The 14,582-nt window shown below is 43.2% G+C and overlaps 1 protein-coding gene across 6 annotated transcripts in view; it reads right to left on the bottom strand.

Moving 5' to 3' along the window:
- glra3 (glycine receptor, alpha 3) overlaps window positions 1-14,582 on the bottom strand; it is a 136,342-nt gene that overhangs the window by 68,213 nt on the left and 53,547 nt on the right. For 5 of the 6 annotated variants that reach the window (XM_057844066.1, XM_057844065.1, XM_057844063.1 and 2 more), the window contains exon 2: window positions 7,868-7,998. In XM_057844066.1, coding sequence (XP_057700049.1) covers window positions 7,868-7,998 — 131 coding nt within the window. Of the gene's footprint in view, window positions 1-7,851; window positions 7,999-14,582 lie in introns of those variants that run through there. The other variant, XM_057844067.1, reaches the window with a different exon arrangement.

Genomic DNA, 14,582 nt, shown 5'->3' on the forward strand with positions numbered 1-14,582 from the left:
ATCTTCCGCTTAGTCCGGGGTCGGGTCGCGGGGGCAGCAGCTTTAGCAGGGAAGCCCAGACTTCCCTCTCCCCAGCCACTTCAGCCAGCTCCTCCGGCGGAATTCCAAGGCGTTCCCAGGGCAGCCGAGTGACATAATGTCTCCAGCGTGTCCTGGGTCGACCACGGGGCCTCCTGCCGGTGGGACATGCCCGGAACACCTCTCCTGGGAGGCGTCCAGGAGGCATCCGAACCAGATGCCCGAGCCACCTCAACTGGCTCCTCTCAACGCGGAGGAGTAGCGGCTCGACACCAAGCCCCTCCCGGATGACTGAGCTTCTCACCCTATCTCTAAGGGAGAGCCCGGACACCCTGCGGAGGAAACTCATTTCGGCCGCTTGTATCCGGGATCTTGTTCTTTCGGTCACGACCCACAGCTCGTGACCATAGGTGAGGGTAGGAACGTAGATCGACTGGTAAATCGAGAGCTTCGCCTTTTGGCTCAGCTCCTTCTTCACCACAACGGACCGGTGCAGAGTCCGCATCACTGCAGACGCTGCACCGATCCGCCTGTCAATCTCCCGCTCCCTCCCACCCTCACTCGTGAACAAGACCCCAAGATACTTGAACTCCTCCACTTGGGGCAGGATCTCATCCCCGACCCGGAGAGGGCATGCCACCCTTTTCCGGCTGAGGACCATGGTCTCGGATTTGGAGGTGCTGATCTTCATCCCAACCGCTTCACACTCGGCTGCGAACCTTCCCAGTGAGAGTTGGAGGTCATGGCTTGATGAAGCCAACAGCATCACATCATCTGCAAAAAGCAGAGATGCAATGCTGAGGTCACCAAACCGGAAACCCTCAACGCTTCGGCTGCGCCTAGAAATTCTGTCCATAAAAATTATGAACAGAATCGGTGACAAAGGGCAGCCTTGGCGGAGTCCAATCCTCACTGGGAACGAATTCGACTTACTGCCGGCAATGCGGACCAGACTCTGACACCGGTCGTACAGGGACCGAACAGCCCTTACCAAGGGGCTCGGTACCCCGTACTCCCAGAGCACCCTCCACAGGATTCCCCTAGGCACACGGTCGAACGCCTTCTCCAAATCCACAAAACACATGTAGACTGGTTGGGCGAACTCCCATGCACCCTCGAGGACCCTGCTGAGGGTGTAGAGCTGGTCCACTGTTCCACGGCCGGGACGAAAACCACACTGCTCCTCCTGAATCCGAGATTCGACTTCCCGACGGACCCTCCTCTCCAGCACCCCTGAATAGACTTTACCGGGGAGGCTGAGGAGTGTGATTCCTCTGTAATTGGAACACACCCTCCGGTCCCCCTTTTTAAATAGGGGGACCACCACCCCGGTCTGCCAATTGTAGAGAAATATTTCTGATATTTCACATATATTCTTTCATTACTTTAAAACAATATGTATTTCAATCTAGGTCATTTACTTACTGTATTATTTGGTTTGTGACCAGAAGACTTGAGGGGTTTAAGACCCTCTTAGAACTTTGTAATCAATGCAAGTGCATTCCTGTCTTTCCATTTTATTACTGTAAGAGGGGGCAAATAGGCCAAAGGAATGTTTGCCTTGATGGCATCTCACCATTTGTTACCAGTTAACAGAAAGTTTTTATCTTCTGTTTGCAATGAAACGTGTTGTTTGGTGTGTCAATACATTATATGAATGCCTTAGTTACGCCCACTGGGAGTGGGCTCACTTGTTCATTTGCATATAGACTTAAAAGCTGATGTGCCCTGAAAGCTGGGCCCTCCCTTGAACCCAAGAATGACCGAAAGGTGAACAGAGACAGGGGGCCCAGACCGGTCTGTATTGTCTAATTGTTTTGTCTCATTGTTGTTTCAATATGTCTTACTGTTCTATGTTCTGTTTTGTTACGTTTTGTCATCTTGTTATTAAATGTTTACCTTCTTCTGTCCAATCGAGAGAATAAAAGAATTTGCAAGTAGAAGATGTCGGCCTGGCTGTTTATTGCAGCACACAAAAAATAGAAACTTCTACACACTCAAGAGGCACTGTCCCCGATGTCCACGCGATGTTGAAGAGGCGTGTCAGCCATGACAGCCCTACAACATCCAGAGCCTTTAGGAACTCTGGGCGGATCTCATCCACCCCTGGGGCCTTGCCACCGAGGAGCTTACCAACCGCCTCAGTGACTTCAACCCCAGAGATCGAAGAGCCCACCTCAGAGTCCCCAGACTCTGCTTCCTTAAAGGAAGGCGTGTCGGTGGAATTGAGGAGGGCTTCGAAGTATTCTCTCCACCGACTCACGACGTCCCGAGTCGAGGTCAGCAGTACACCATCTTCACTATACACAGTGTTAATAGTCCAATGCTTTCCTCTCCTCAGACGCCGGATGGTGGACCAGAATTTCCTCGAAGCCGTCCGGAAGTTGTTTTCCACGGCCTCACCGAACTCCTTCCATGTCCGAGTTTTTGCCTCGGCGACCGCCGAAGCCGCGGTCCGCTTGGCCAGCCGGTACCCGTCAGCTGCCTCCGGAGTCCCACAGGCCAAAAAGGCCCGATAGGCCTCCTTCTTCAGCTTGACGGCATCCCTTACCGCTGGTGTCCACCAGCGGGTTCGGGGATTGCCGCCACGACAGGCACCAACCACCTTACGGCCACAGCTCCGATCGGCCGCCTCAACAATGGAGGTGCGGAACATGGCCCACTCGGACTCAATGTCCCCCACCTCCCTCGGGACAAGGGAGAAGTTCTGCCGGAGGTGGGTGTTGAAACTCTTTCTGACAGGGGATTCTGCCAGACGTTCTCAGCAGACCCTCACAATACGTTTGGGCCTGCCAGGTCTGGCCAGCAACTTTCCCCGCCATCGGAGCCAACACACCACCAGGTGGTGATCAGTTGACAGCTCCGCCCCTCTCTTCACCCGAGTGTCCAAAACATGTGGCCGCAAGTCCGATGACACGATTACAAAGTCGATCATTGAACTGCGGCCTAGGGTGTCCTAGTGCCAAGTGCACATATGGACATCCCTATGTTTGAACATGGTATTCGTTATGGACAAACCGTGACGAGCACAGAAGTCCAATAACAGAACACCACTCGGGTTCTGATCGGGGGGGCCGTTCCTCCCAATCACGCCCCTCCAGGTCTCACTGTCATTGCCCACGTGAGCGTTGAAGTCCCCCAGTAGAACGAGGGAGTCCCCAGAGGGGGCGCTTTCCAGCACACCCTCCAAGGACTCCAAAAAGGGTGGGTATTCTGAGCTGCTGTTTGGTGCATAAGCGCAAACAACAGTCAGAACCCGTCCCCCCACCCGAAGGCGGAGGGAGGCTACCCTCTCGTCTACCGGGGTAAACCCCAACATACAGGCACCAAGCCGGGGGGCAATAAGTATGCCCACACCTGCTCGGCGTCTCTCACCGTGGGCAACTCCAGAGTGGAAGAGAGTCCAACCCCTCTCGAGAGGATTGGTACCAGAACCCAAGCTGTGTGTGGAGGAGAGTCCGACTATATCTAGTCTGAACTTCTCTGCCTCACACACCAGCTCAGGCTCCTTCCCTGCCAGAGAGGTGACATTCCATGTCCCAATAGTTAGCTTCTGCAGCTGGGGGTTGGACCGCCAAGGCCCCCGCCTTTGGCTGCTGCCCAACTCTCTGCGCACCCGACCCCTTTGGCCCCTCCCACAGGTGGTGAGCCCATGGGAAGGGGAACCCATGTTGCCTTTTCGGGCTGTGCCCGGCTGGGCCCCATGGGGACAGGCCCGGCCACCAGACGCTTGCTTTCGAGCCCCACCTCCAGGCCTGGCTCCAGAGGGGGGCCCCGGTAACCCGTGTCCGGGCAAGGGAAACCTGAGTCCATTAATATTTTTCATCATAAGGGGTCTTGTGAGTCATGCTTTGTCTGGCCCCTCACCTAGGACCTGTTTGCCATGGGTGACCCTGCCAGGGGCTTAAAGCCCCAGACAACATAGCTCCTAGGATCATTGGGACACGCAAACCCCTCCACCACGATAAGGTGATGACTCACGGAGGAGTACGAAAGCTGTTCCCCATACAAACAGGAAGGATTGTCTCAAGAATGATTTGTTCAGGTATTCAAGGTAAATATAATATTTTTCGTACTACGTATGCATTTTGAAACGTTGTGAAAAAAAATCAATGGGAGAAATTAACCGCTACAGCATTGGCGCCATAATACACAATATTTACGTAAAATAAATGCTGCCCGTTTTCTGCTTTTAACCAAGAATCGAGACAGTTTTACGTCCATATCTGTAAAGAATTCAGGCATTTGAGCATTTATTCACAAGAATTTTCAACGTAAACTGCTCTTTGTGGTGATAAGGCAGCGCCACAGTGGCTTAAAGTGCGTATGACAGCAAAAAGCATTTCATATTTTCCGCGGTACTTGATGCTCCTGAATGAAATGGACCACTTGGATGTGTGTGGAAGCGATCGCTATATTTATTTAGTTTTTCGAATCCCGCGCCATGAAAATGAGTGACTTCCGGCTCCAGTCTCGAGTTGCGAAAGAGGGTGCTGTGACGTGTTCGGTAGAAGGAGTAGAAGGAGTAGAAGGAGTCCTTTTCACTATCCAGCCATACTGTTGGATGAGAAGGACTAAGGATTCAGCTGACTTTGCAGATTAATTCGTTTATTTTTCGCATCACGCTAGCCAAGCGGCTGCAGAAAAAGTTTGCTGCACCACAGAGAGGTGTGTGAGCCTTTTGGGGTTTCAAAAGGTTCCCATTGACCGGTGGATATTGGCTAAAACAAGCCCTACTACTGTGGGACCATTGGACTTACGAGGAAGTGCGTAAACATCGTGTTTTGTATTATGTCAAATACTAGGATCATTTTAATATGTAGGTGGCTTGCATTTTACGGCTGACATGCTCTTTGTCCACTCGGCCGACGACCGAGTCGCACATCCCCCCGCCAGGAGAGCACTATACTCGGTTTATTGCCCTCTTCATGTGCCCGGTGTTCTGTCAAATTTTCAACCCCATCAGAAATTGCAACTTTGTGTTTAAAGTGGCCGTGAATACAGCGATTACAAAGTAAAACACCACAAATATTCTTTAAATAAAGGACTATTTACTTACGTTTCATCATGGATGGGCATGTAGAAAAGATCTAAGACACATTCTGTCTGTTATGTTAGCTGCACAACAACTGCAAGGTGCTCTTTGTTTACGTCGTCGCCGTGTAGTAAAGCATTATTTTTCATTATATTCGTGTTGACCATGTGGCAGCTACACGTTCCTCCGACGTCGGCCGGTTAGTTCGGCGGTACTCTCCAGCTGCTTCTCTGGCGAGCTCTGCTGTCCGTGGTAGCAGGGGAACGAGCTGTAACTTGCTCTCCGCCGATCGGCAACCCACCCGGCGAAGACAATCGACAACCCCGCCGCAGTGTGACATATTCCGGGCTAGTTTTGTGTGATTTCCCGCTTCGAAAAGCGAAAATAAGACTTTGCGAAGTCACTCGGTTCGGGTACGCATGTCGGCTAGCTGTCACGCTTCTTGGTTTGTTTACATTCTCCGAAGCCGGGGAAGGGAAATTACATAAGCCCGATTTAGGTGGCATCAAAATATCGTTCGGGAGGTGCGACAGTAAAGATGAAGTCGAGAGCTTAGACCATCGTGGAGTAATTTTGCCATGTCCTCTTGAATAAATGCATTTTTATTATTTCTTATTCCATTTAGCACAAGACTATTTGTCATGACCATTTTATTTAGCAATTGGGAAAAATACTTTGATAAAAAGAACATCCTTTAAAAATATTGGAATAGAGAGACTGAAACAATGACATTTTGCGGCTCTCTTTGTCGCATTTTCCTCGTTATGAATAATTCCCCCTCAATGGGCTGCATACTAAATCAGATTAAACCATTCTCCAGCTGACGTCATCCACCTGTTGGGGACGCTAGAGCTAGAACGGTAGGCGTGGCTAGACGGCGGATTAAAAGACTAATTTCTTGTCATCTGCGCTTTGCCAAATTGTTGTATATAGTCGAATCGTCTCAAAGTATAATTCATTCATTCTAATTCATATAATAAGGCTATTTAAAGAGCATACGACAGGAGAAAAAAAGTGTTAAATAGCATTATTATGTGAATTACAATCATATTTTGAGACGATTCGACTATATACAACAATTTAGCAAAGCGCAGATGACGAGAAATTAATCTTTTAATCTGCCAGTTAGCCACGCCTACCATTATAGGGCTCAAGCGTCCCCAACAGGTGGATGACGTCGGCGGGAGGCTGGGCTCATCGGTTTTATTATACAGCCCATTGAGGGGGAATTATTCAGAACGAAGAAAACGTGACGAAGAGAGCCGCAAAATGTCATTGTTTCAGTCTCTCTACTCCAATATTTTTACAGGATATTCTTTTTATTCAAGTATTTTTCCCCAATAGCTAAATAAATGGCTTGAGAAAGACCAGTCAGCCCGTCGAGGGGGAACTATTCACAATGAGGAAAACGCGACGAAGAGATCTGCAAAATGTCATTGTTCCTGTCTCTTTACTTCAATATTTTTACAGGATACTCTTTTTATCCAAGTATTTTCCCCAATTGCTAAATAAATGGCATAGCCATGACAAATAACAGTCTTGTGCTGAATGGAATATGAAATAATAAAAATGCACTTATTCAGGACGACATGGCAAAATTACTCCATAATGGTCAAAACTGTCGACTTCACCTTTACTGTTGCCCCTCCCGAACGATATTTTATGACACCTAAATCGGACATATGTCATTTCCCTTCCCCGGCTTCGGAGAATGTAAACAAACCAAGAGGCGTGGCTGCTAGCCGACATGCTAACCCGAACCGAGTGATGTTTCAAAGTCTTCGAAGCGGAAAATCATACGGATTATTTGACATGACGACTGGTTTGTTGATTGTCTTCGCGGATCGGCAAACCACCCGGCGGAGCGCAATTTACAGCTCGTTCCCCGGAGGAGGGCGGCTGCAGTTGTTGTGCAGCTAACGTGCAGCTAATGTGCACGAGGAGAGCTTTTTACATGCCTATCAATGATCAAACATAAGTAGTCCTTTATTTAAAGAAAGTTTGTAGTGTTTACTTTGTAATCGCTGTATTAATATTTGACATAATACAAAACAAGATAAATCCAATGGTCCCACAGTAGTAGGGCTTGGCCAATATCCACGGTGAATGGGAACCTTTTGAAACTCCAAAAAGGCGCACATGCCTCTTCCTCATAAAGTAAGATTTTTCTGCAGCCGTTTGGCTGGCGTGATGCGAAAAATAAACGTATTAATCCGCATAATCAGCTGAATCCTTAGTTCTTCTCATACAACAGTACGGCTGTATAGTGAAGAGGAGTCCTTCTCCTGTACACGTCACAGCGCCCTCCTCCTCAATGCAAGACCGAAGCGGGAAGTCACTCATTTTCATGGCGCGGGATTAAAAAAACTAAATAAATATAGCGATCGCTTCCACACACATCCAAGCGGTCCATATCATTCAGGAGCATAAAATACCGCGTGTATTATAAAATAAACATGCTTTTTCGTGTCACATGCACTCTAAGACTTTATCTTGTCGTACGCACTTTTTTAAAGACTAGCAGCACATTCGACATATTTACGTAAAATAAATGATAAATACCCGTGTTTTTTTTTGCTTTTAACCAAGAATCGAGACTGTTTCACGTCCATATCTATAAAGAATTCAGTGAAGAATTCAAGCCCCGCGACCCGTGTCCCGTCAATATATTATGAAGTCTATGGTTATTTGCCCTCACTATTTGAATGTAAAGGGGATAATCTTAATACATTTTTCACCCATGCATACAGTATGTAAAATGGAAAAGAAAACTTTTTCTTGCAAATGAAATAAATCACCTTGATTAAGTGATACCTTTAAAGTTTGGTCTTATTCTGGCATCGTATCCTGATGTCCTCCCCATTAGTTTATCCAGAAAGTCAGAAGGAGACATTGGGACCTGCCGTGTTTTCGGAGCGTGGTCAACCTCCTTACACTGGCCGACACTGTTACAAAAACAAAACACAATACAAACATTACTTTTATTATTTAACAGCTATTTTGGTGTAATCTAGATCAGGGGTGACAAACTCATTTTGGTTCGCATGGCAATTAGATCTCATGAGGGCCGGATCAGTTTATTTTTGGCCAAATAAGTTAACTCATGAAAAGTCCTCTCCATTTTAAGTGAATTGGTCATCTGTCAACGTCAGTGACAGACAATGAGATATTTTTGCGTTACTTCCTTGTAATTTTAAATGACTTACTGGTCTCTTCCTGTATATTTTGGATAATTTCATGATTTTTGTGGCATTTATGGGTTATTTCCTGTTTATCGTTCACTTTCTGTTGATTTTGAGGCATTTCCAGGTTTCTTCCTGTTGATCTTGTTTTACTTCAAGTTGGTTTTAGGGCATTTTTGGTTCACTTCCTTGTTAACCCACTAGCTACCACTGATAGCGCAGTTATGACTGGGTTGGGGGGGTTGAATGAACAAATGTGTCTGCGCACACGAAACAGCAGAATGCAGTAGTGCACACACTTGATCACACTAATCAAAAATTTCTGGTTATATTGTTCTGCTGTCAAAATAAAAGCATGCAACAGTGATTGTGAATGTATGGTATTAATGAGCTACAAGGTGCCTGTTAGGCAGAGCAAATTAGAAACCCTGGCGGGGCACTTCCGGCCCACAAACCTTAAGTTTGACACCACTGATATAGATCAATGTTTCTCAAACTTTTTACATCAAATAACTATCACCATACTGGCAAATATTACCGTAGTACATGCAATAGGTAGTGCTTATAAAAAAAAAGAAAAAAAAAACATACAAGCATATTTAATATTTATGTCTGCCACTGCAACAGCTACAGAATATTAACACTTCAGTTGAATGTAGAAAAAAAATGGAATAAGTGATTTTCATGGGCAAAGTTTAAGCATCCAAAAATTCGCTATGACCTTAATATTTATCGGAGAATAATCAATCATCTATCTTTGAAAAGTTCATTTTAAGCCATTTTAATTGTGTTGGTCATGGTAGCAAACCAGTAATTTTCAAAATTAAGAAACATGCATAAGTTTAGCCGCCACAACAACAACTAGCTAGTTACTATGGATTTCACTAATAGTACAAATTTAAATAAAGAACTAAATTCAGATTCCCGCGGCTCTATGCTGCGTTGCATCATGTTGATGATGTTTTAATTTAAAGTACAGGAAGTCCCTGGGTTACGAACAAATTCCATTCCTAAGCTGGCGATGTAACCCGAATTTCCGCGCAAGTCCGAATTAACCCTCTTAGTACCCCTAAATACCCCCAAAATCTTAAAATAACTATCCAAAACCATGTGTTTTACATCTTTGCACTGTCCTCGCCAAGACGTTGGAGCTAAGTCCTAGCTAGAAAGCGAGCTAAGCTGAAATCCTTCCCCTATCTCTCTCACTCTGCTGCGCGACTTTTTCGTGGGAGCAAATGCGCTCTTCCTCGTGTATGCGCACGCGCGCTCTTCTTCGTGTGCGCAAATATGTTCTTCTTCGTGTGTACATAGGCTCTTACTCGCGTGTAGAAGTACAACCTGCTCTACGCTTCCTGCGCAAAAATAAAAGCATGCATCACAAAACAAAAGTACATTGTAATCCAATGCACATTTCGCCAAAGGGCAGAACAGTCATATTAATAAAACAGTGAGGTACAATAGGGTTCTGTTTTCGCGACAAAAAAAAAAAAAAAAAAAAAAAAAAAAAAAAGAAATGACTGGAGACAAAATGGTGGACGAGACTCAGGCATCGTAAAGTCAAAATCCCATAAGTTGGATACGTCTTAACTAGGGATGGGAATTGATAGGATTTTTATGATTCCGATTCCATTATCGATATTGCTTAACGATTCGATTCTTTATCGATTCTCTTATCGATTCTAATTTGGGGAAAAAGAACAAACGTTTTGATTGGCATCGAGTTTGTTTAATCAGAAGTCACAACCTTACAAACTCACAATGAGGTCAAAAGAGGCCTTCACGGAACAAAAGTACGTAAATAAAATAAAAATAATAATAAAATATAATAATAATAAAAACACTATTAATTAAATAGATAATAACCAAATAACCCTCTCTGAATTATTCACAGAAAAGGCCAGGAAATAAATAACACGAGTAAAAAAAATAAAATTGTTCGGGGGCCCGGACCAAATGTGGAGGCGGGCCGTATTCGGCCCGCGGGCCGTAGTTTAGGGACCCCTGGCAATGTGTATTATCTACCATTAATGCATGCCTTTTAGTTTTTATGGTGCTTTCACGCTCAAGTGGGGGCGCCCTTGTGCTTCCTCACTCGAAGAATGCGCTCACCTGAAGAAATGCCGCATCCAAGCGAGTTAGTGAGAGAGGGAAACACTGCTACGAGCCTACGTTCTTTGTTAATGTTTGTAAAATATCTACAGAGGCAACGCCTGTATGTATCATCTTTTGTGTTGTTGTTGTGGTTTTCCACTCGCGATCGCACACTTAAATCCAGTTGTGTAGTGGTTTGAACGATGTGCTAATGCTAGCGAACGCATGCTAACCGTTTATTATTATTGTATTAGCAGCTAATCATCGCTGATTTACGTTGATGCAAACCTGTTTGTTACGACGAAATTGATTTGTTTCATTTCTATTTTTAGTTTCACGCTTCAAGTGATGGTTGAATAAAGTCAGCAAATTATACCAACGTCTTCTGCATCGTCATTTGGGAGTTTAGCTAGCTGTATAGCCAGGACTGAGCCTTAGCGTCTCTGTGCAGTCGTATTCATTCCCTCCCGTTGCAGTTATCTCCACCTTGCAATGACTGCAAGTCGCTTTGTTGTAATGTTTCCTCGTGAAGTGAAGACACACTTCCGTCACTAAATCTGCTTATTACCACCTAAAAAATATAACCAGAATTAAGGGGCTTCTGACTCAACAAGACATGGAAAAACTTATGCATGCATTCATTTTCAGCAGATTGGACTATTGCAACGGTATATTTACGCGTCTTGATAAAAAATCAATCAGGAAGCTGCAGCTAGTACAGAATGCTGCAGCCAGAGTCCTCACAAATACAAGGAAGCTGGAACACATTACACCGGTTTTGAAATCGCTACACTGGCTTTCAGTGAGTCAAAGGATAGACTATAAAATACTACTGCTCGTTTAGGAAACACTTAATGGCCTTGGACCAAAATACATGCGTGATTTGTTAGATTCCTATAAGACATCTAGACCCCTAAGGTCGTCTGGAACCGGTCTCCTGCATGTTCCAAGAACAAGAACCAAGCAGGGTGAGGCAGCATTTAGTTATTATGCTCCTCACCTCTGGAACAAGTTACCTGAACGTCTGAAGTATGCTCAAACTGTTAGCTCTTTTAAATTAGGGCTAAAAACGCTTTTGTTTAGCACTGCATATCCATAACTGTCTATATATTTCAATCTACTTGTTTTCTATTCCTTTGCTGATTTCAATTATTATTATTAGTAGTAGTTTTTGTTTTATTTTTATTTATTTATTTTTATTCTATTTGTGATTAAATGCGATTTTTATGTATAATTTTATTTCCGATTTTGATTGTCTTGGTTTTTACGTTGTATTGATTTAAATGTGATTTTTATGATCTTCATGTGATGTAAAGCACTTTGAATTGCCTTGCGTTGAATTGTGCTATATAAATAAATTTGCCTTGCCTTGCCTTCGAGCGTTTGAACCTACGTGCTGTCATTGTTATGTTTACAGCTGCAATGCTCGTGCTAAACAATCGTTACTTTTCATTTTCACTCTCTTTCCTGGTGAAGTGTAGCCAAACTTTGGAGCGAGTGGTTATTGGCGCCATGCTAGTTTGATGCGTATAGACAACAAGATACGTCACGATGCAATACGCGTCTTTAGGAATCATTAAAGGGATCGTTAAGGCTTTTTCATTGTGATGTCGAGGCCTCAAAACACTAGGAACCGGTTCGGAAATGGAATCGGATTTCGATTCCCATCCCTAGTCTTAACCTGGGTACTACCTGTATATAGGGGATGGGCTGCAATTAAAATAAACAAAACTCTATTCGGTCTTGGCTTTAAATACTGGAAGTTGTGGTTGGTATTTCGATTGACAATGGTTTGAAAAAGTATCTGAACCTTTTGGAATTTCTCACATTTCTACATAAAATCACCATCAAATGTGATCTGATCTTTTTCAAAATCATACAGATGAAAATACAGTGTCTGCTTTAACTAAAACCACCCACATTTTTATAGGTTTTAAAATTTTAATGAGGATAGCATGTAAACAATGACAGAAGGGGGAAAAATAGGTAAGTGAACCCTCTGCCAAAGGAGACTCGAATTGAAATCAATTTTACCAAACATTTTAAGTCAGGTGTGTGCCCAATTACTGATAAGTGGTTTAAAGCTGCCCTGCCCACTATAAAACACACACCTTTGAAGAAATGCCTTGATGAAAAGCAGTGCCTCATGTGCATCATGGCTGGTTCAAAAGAGCTGTCTGAAGACCTGCGATCAAGGATTATTGATTTGTGTAAAACTGGGAAACGATACAAAACCATCTCTAAAAGTCTAGATGTTCATCACTCGACAGTCAGAGAAGTTGTCTACAAATGGAGAGAGTTTGGCACTGTTGCTTCTCTCCCAAGGAGTGGCCGTCCACCAAAGACCAAAGATGACACCAAGGGTTCAGCACAGAATACTCAGAGAGGTAAAAAAAAAAAACCTAGAGTTTTTGCTTAAGACTTACAGAAATCACTACCACAGTCCAATATTTCTGTGCATCAACTATATGTAAAACTATGGCCCAGAATGGTGTTCATGGGACGACTCCACGGAGGAAGCCATTGCTGTCTAAAAAAACATTGTCACTTGTTTAATGTTTCCAAAAAGGCACTTGGACACTCCACAGAAGTTTCGGCAAAATATTTTGTGGACTGATGAAACCAAAGTTGAATTGTTTGGGAGTAACACACAACGTCATGTGTGTAGGAAAAATGGAACAGCTCACCAACATCAACACCTCATCCCTACCGTGAAGCATGGTGGAAGAAGCATTATGATTTGGGGCAGTTTTGCTGGACAACTTGCAAATATTAATGGAAGAATGATTTCAAAAGTTTATCAGGATGTTTTGCAAGAAAACCTGAGGCCGTCAAACAGTTGAAGCTAAAAAGAGGATGGATGAGGCAAATAGACAATGATCCAAAACACAGAAGTAAATGATCTTCAGAATGGTTTCCGAAGAAAAAAAATACACCTTCTGGATTATCAGAAAATTATATTAAAAAAATTAAATGTGATGGTTCACTTACTTATTTTTTCCCCTTCTGTCATTGTTTGCATACTATCCTCATTAAAATATGAAAACCTATAAATGTTTGGGTGGTTTTAGTTAAAGCAGACACTGTTTTTTCATCTGTATGATTTTGATCAGATCACATTTGATGGTGATTTTATGGAGAAATGTGAGAAATTCCAAAAGGTTCACATACTTTTTCATGCCACTGTCAGACAGCATGCGTCGAGTTTCTCATGAGTCGTTATCCAGTATAGACATCATTGTCTTTTTTTATTTTTTGACTAAGCAGAAGAGATAAAGAAGCAAAAATGCCCCTGAAGAAAAAAATGAAAACTCATTGTTGGTCTGAATTTTAATGCTCTTTTTTATTGCAAAAATGCAGTACCACTTGCCACTTGTGAGAGTTGTTTTGCAATGAAGATTTCATACTCTGAATTGTGTCTGTTTCAGATATATTTTCAAAGTATGAATGTATCTTCTAGTCCTCATATCATAATCACCATTAATTGTTCAATATTACAAAATTAAGACATAGATTCATATAAGAAAATTACAGCCTTTTTATTTTTTTTTCGAACCCATTTAATTTTATAGGGACCCATTCAAATCAATAGATGCAGGTCCCCGGGACTGACTACATTAAAAACCTGAAAACATTATTTGTGGTCTGTCCTTCTCAGTGCAGCTTAGAAACTATTTTCCTCTCACCTCGTATTAACAGGAGCTTAATCTAACCGGCAAAACTGCTGTCTCACTTTTAGCCAAATAGCATCATTCAACTTGCTGATAGATTATTTTCTATTCCTAAATTACCTGTCAGCCATCTACTATACATACAGTATGGAGATCCTTTGTAGAAGAGGATTGGAATATTTCATGAGTTGACAGGAAATGTATAAAAAAATACCGTAATTCAGTTGCTTACAACAGTAAAAACAATAATAAAAAACAAATTGCTTTAACGGTAAATAAAGTACAGTATCTTTACTTATGAAGAGCTTGGATTGAAACTGTCTCATACCATTAGGGCTGCAGCTATCGATTTTTTTTAGTAGTCGATTAATCAATCAACTGGTTAATTTGAATAATTGAGCAATTGGATTAGAATATTTAATGCGTTGCAGAATCAATTTTAGGCGATGTAAAACAGCATTAAATGCGAATACAAAATTAAATTCTCAAGTGTTTTGTCAAACTATGCAGAGGAGTACTTTAATTTAAAAATAAATTGAAACACTTGAGCTTAGCCTCAAATGGTATACAAGAAAAAAAAAAAGA

The sequence above is a fragment of the Corythoichthys intestinalis genome, chromosome 8 (genome assembly GCF_030265065.1).
Source record: "Corythoichthys intestinalis isolate RoL2023-P3 chromosome 8, ASM3026506v1, whole genome shotgun sequence".
In the NCBI taxonomy this organism is placed as follows: Eukaryota; Metazoa; Chordata; class Actinopteri; order Syngnathiformes; family Syngnathidae; genus Corythoichthys; species Corythoichthys intestinalis.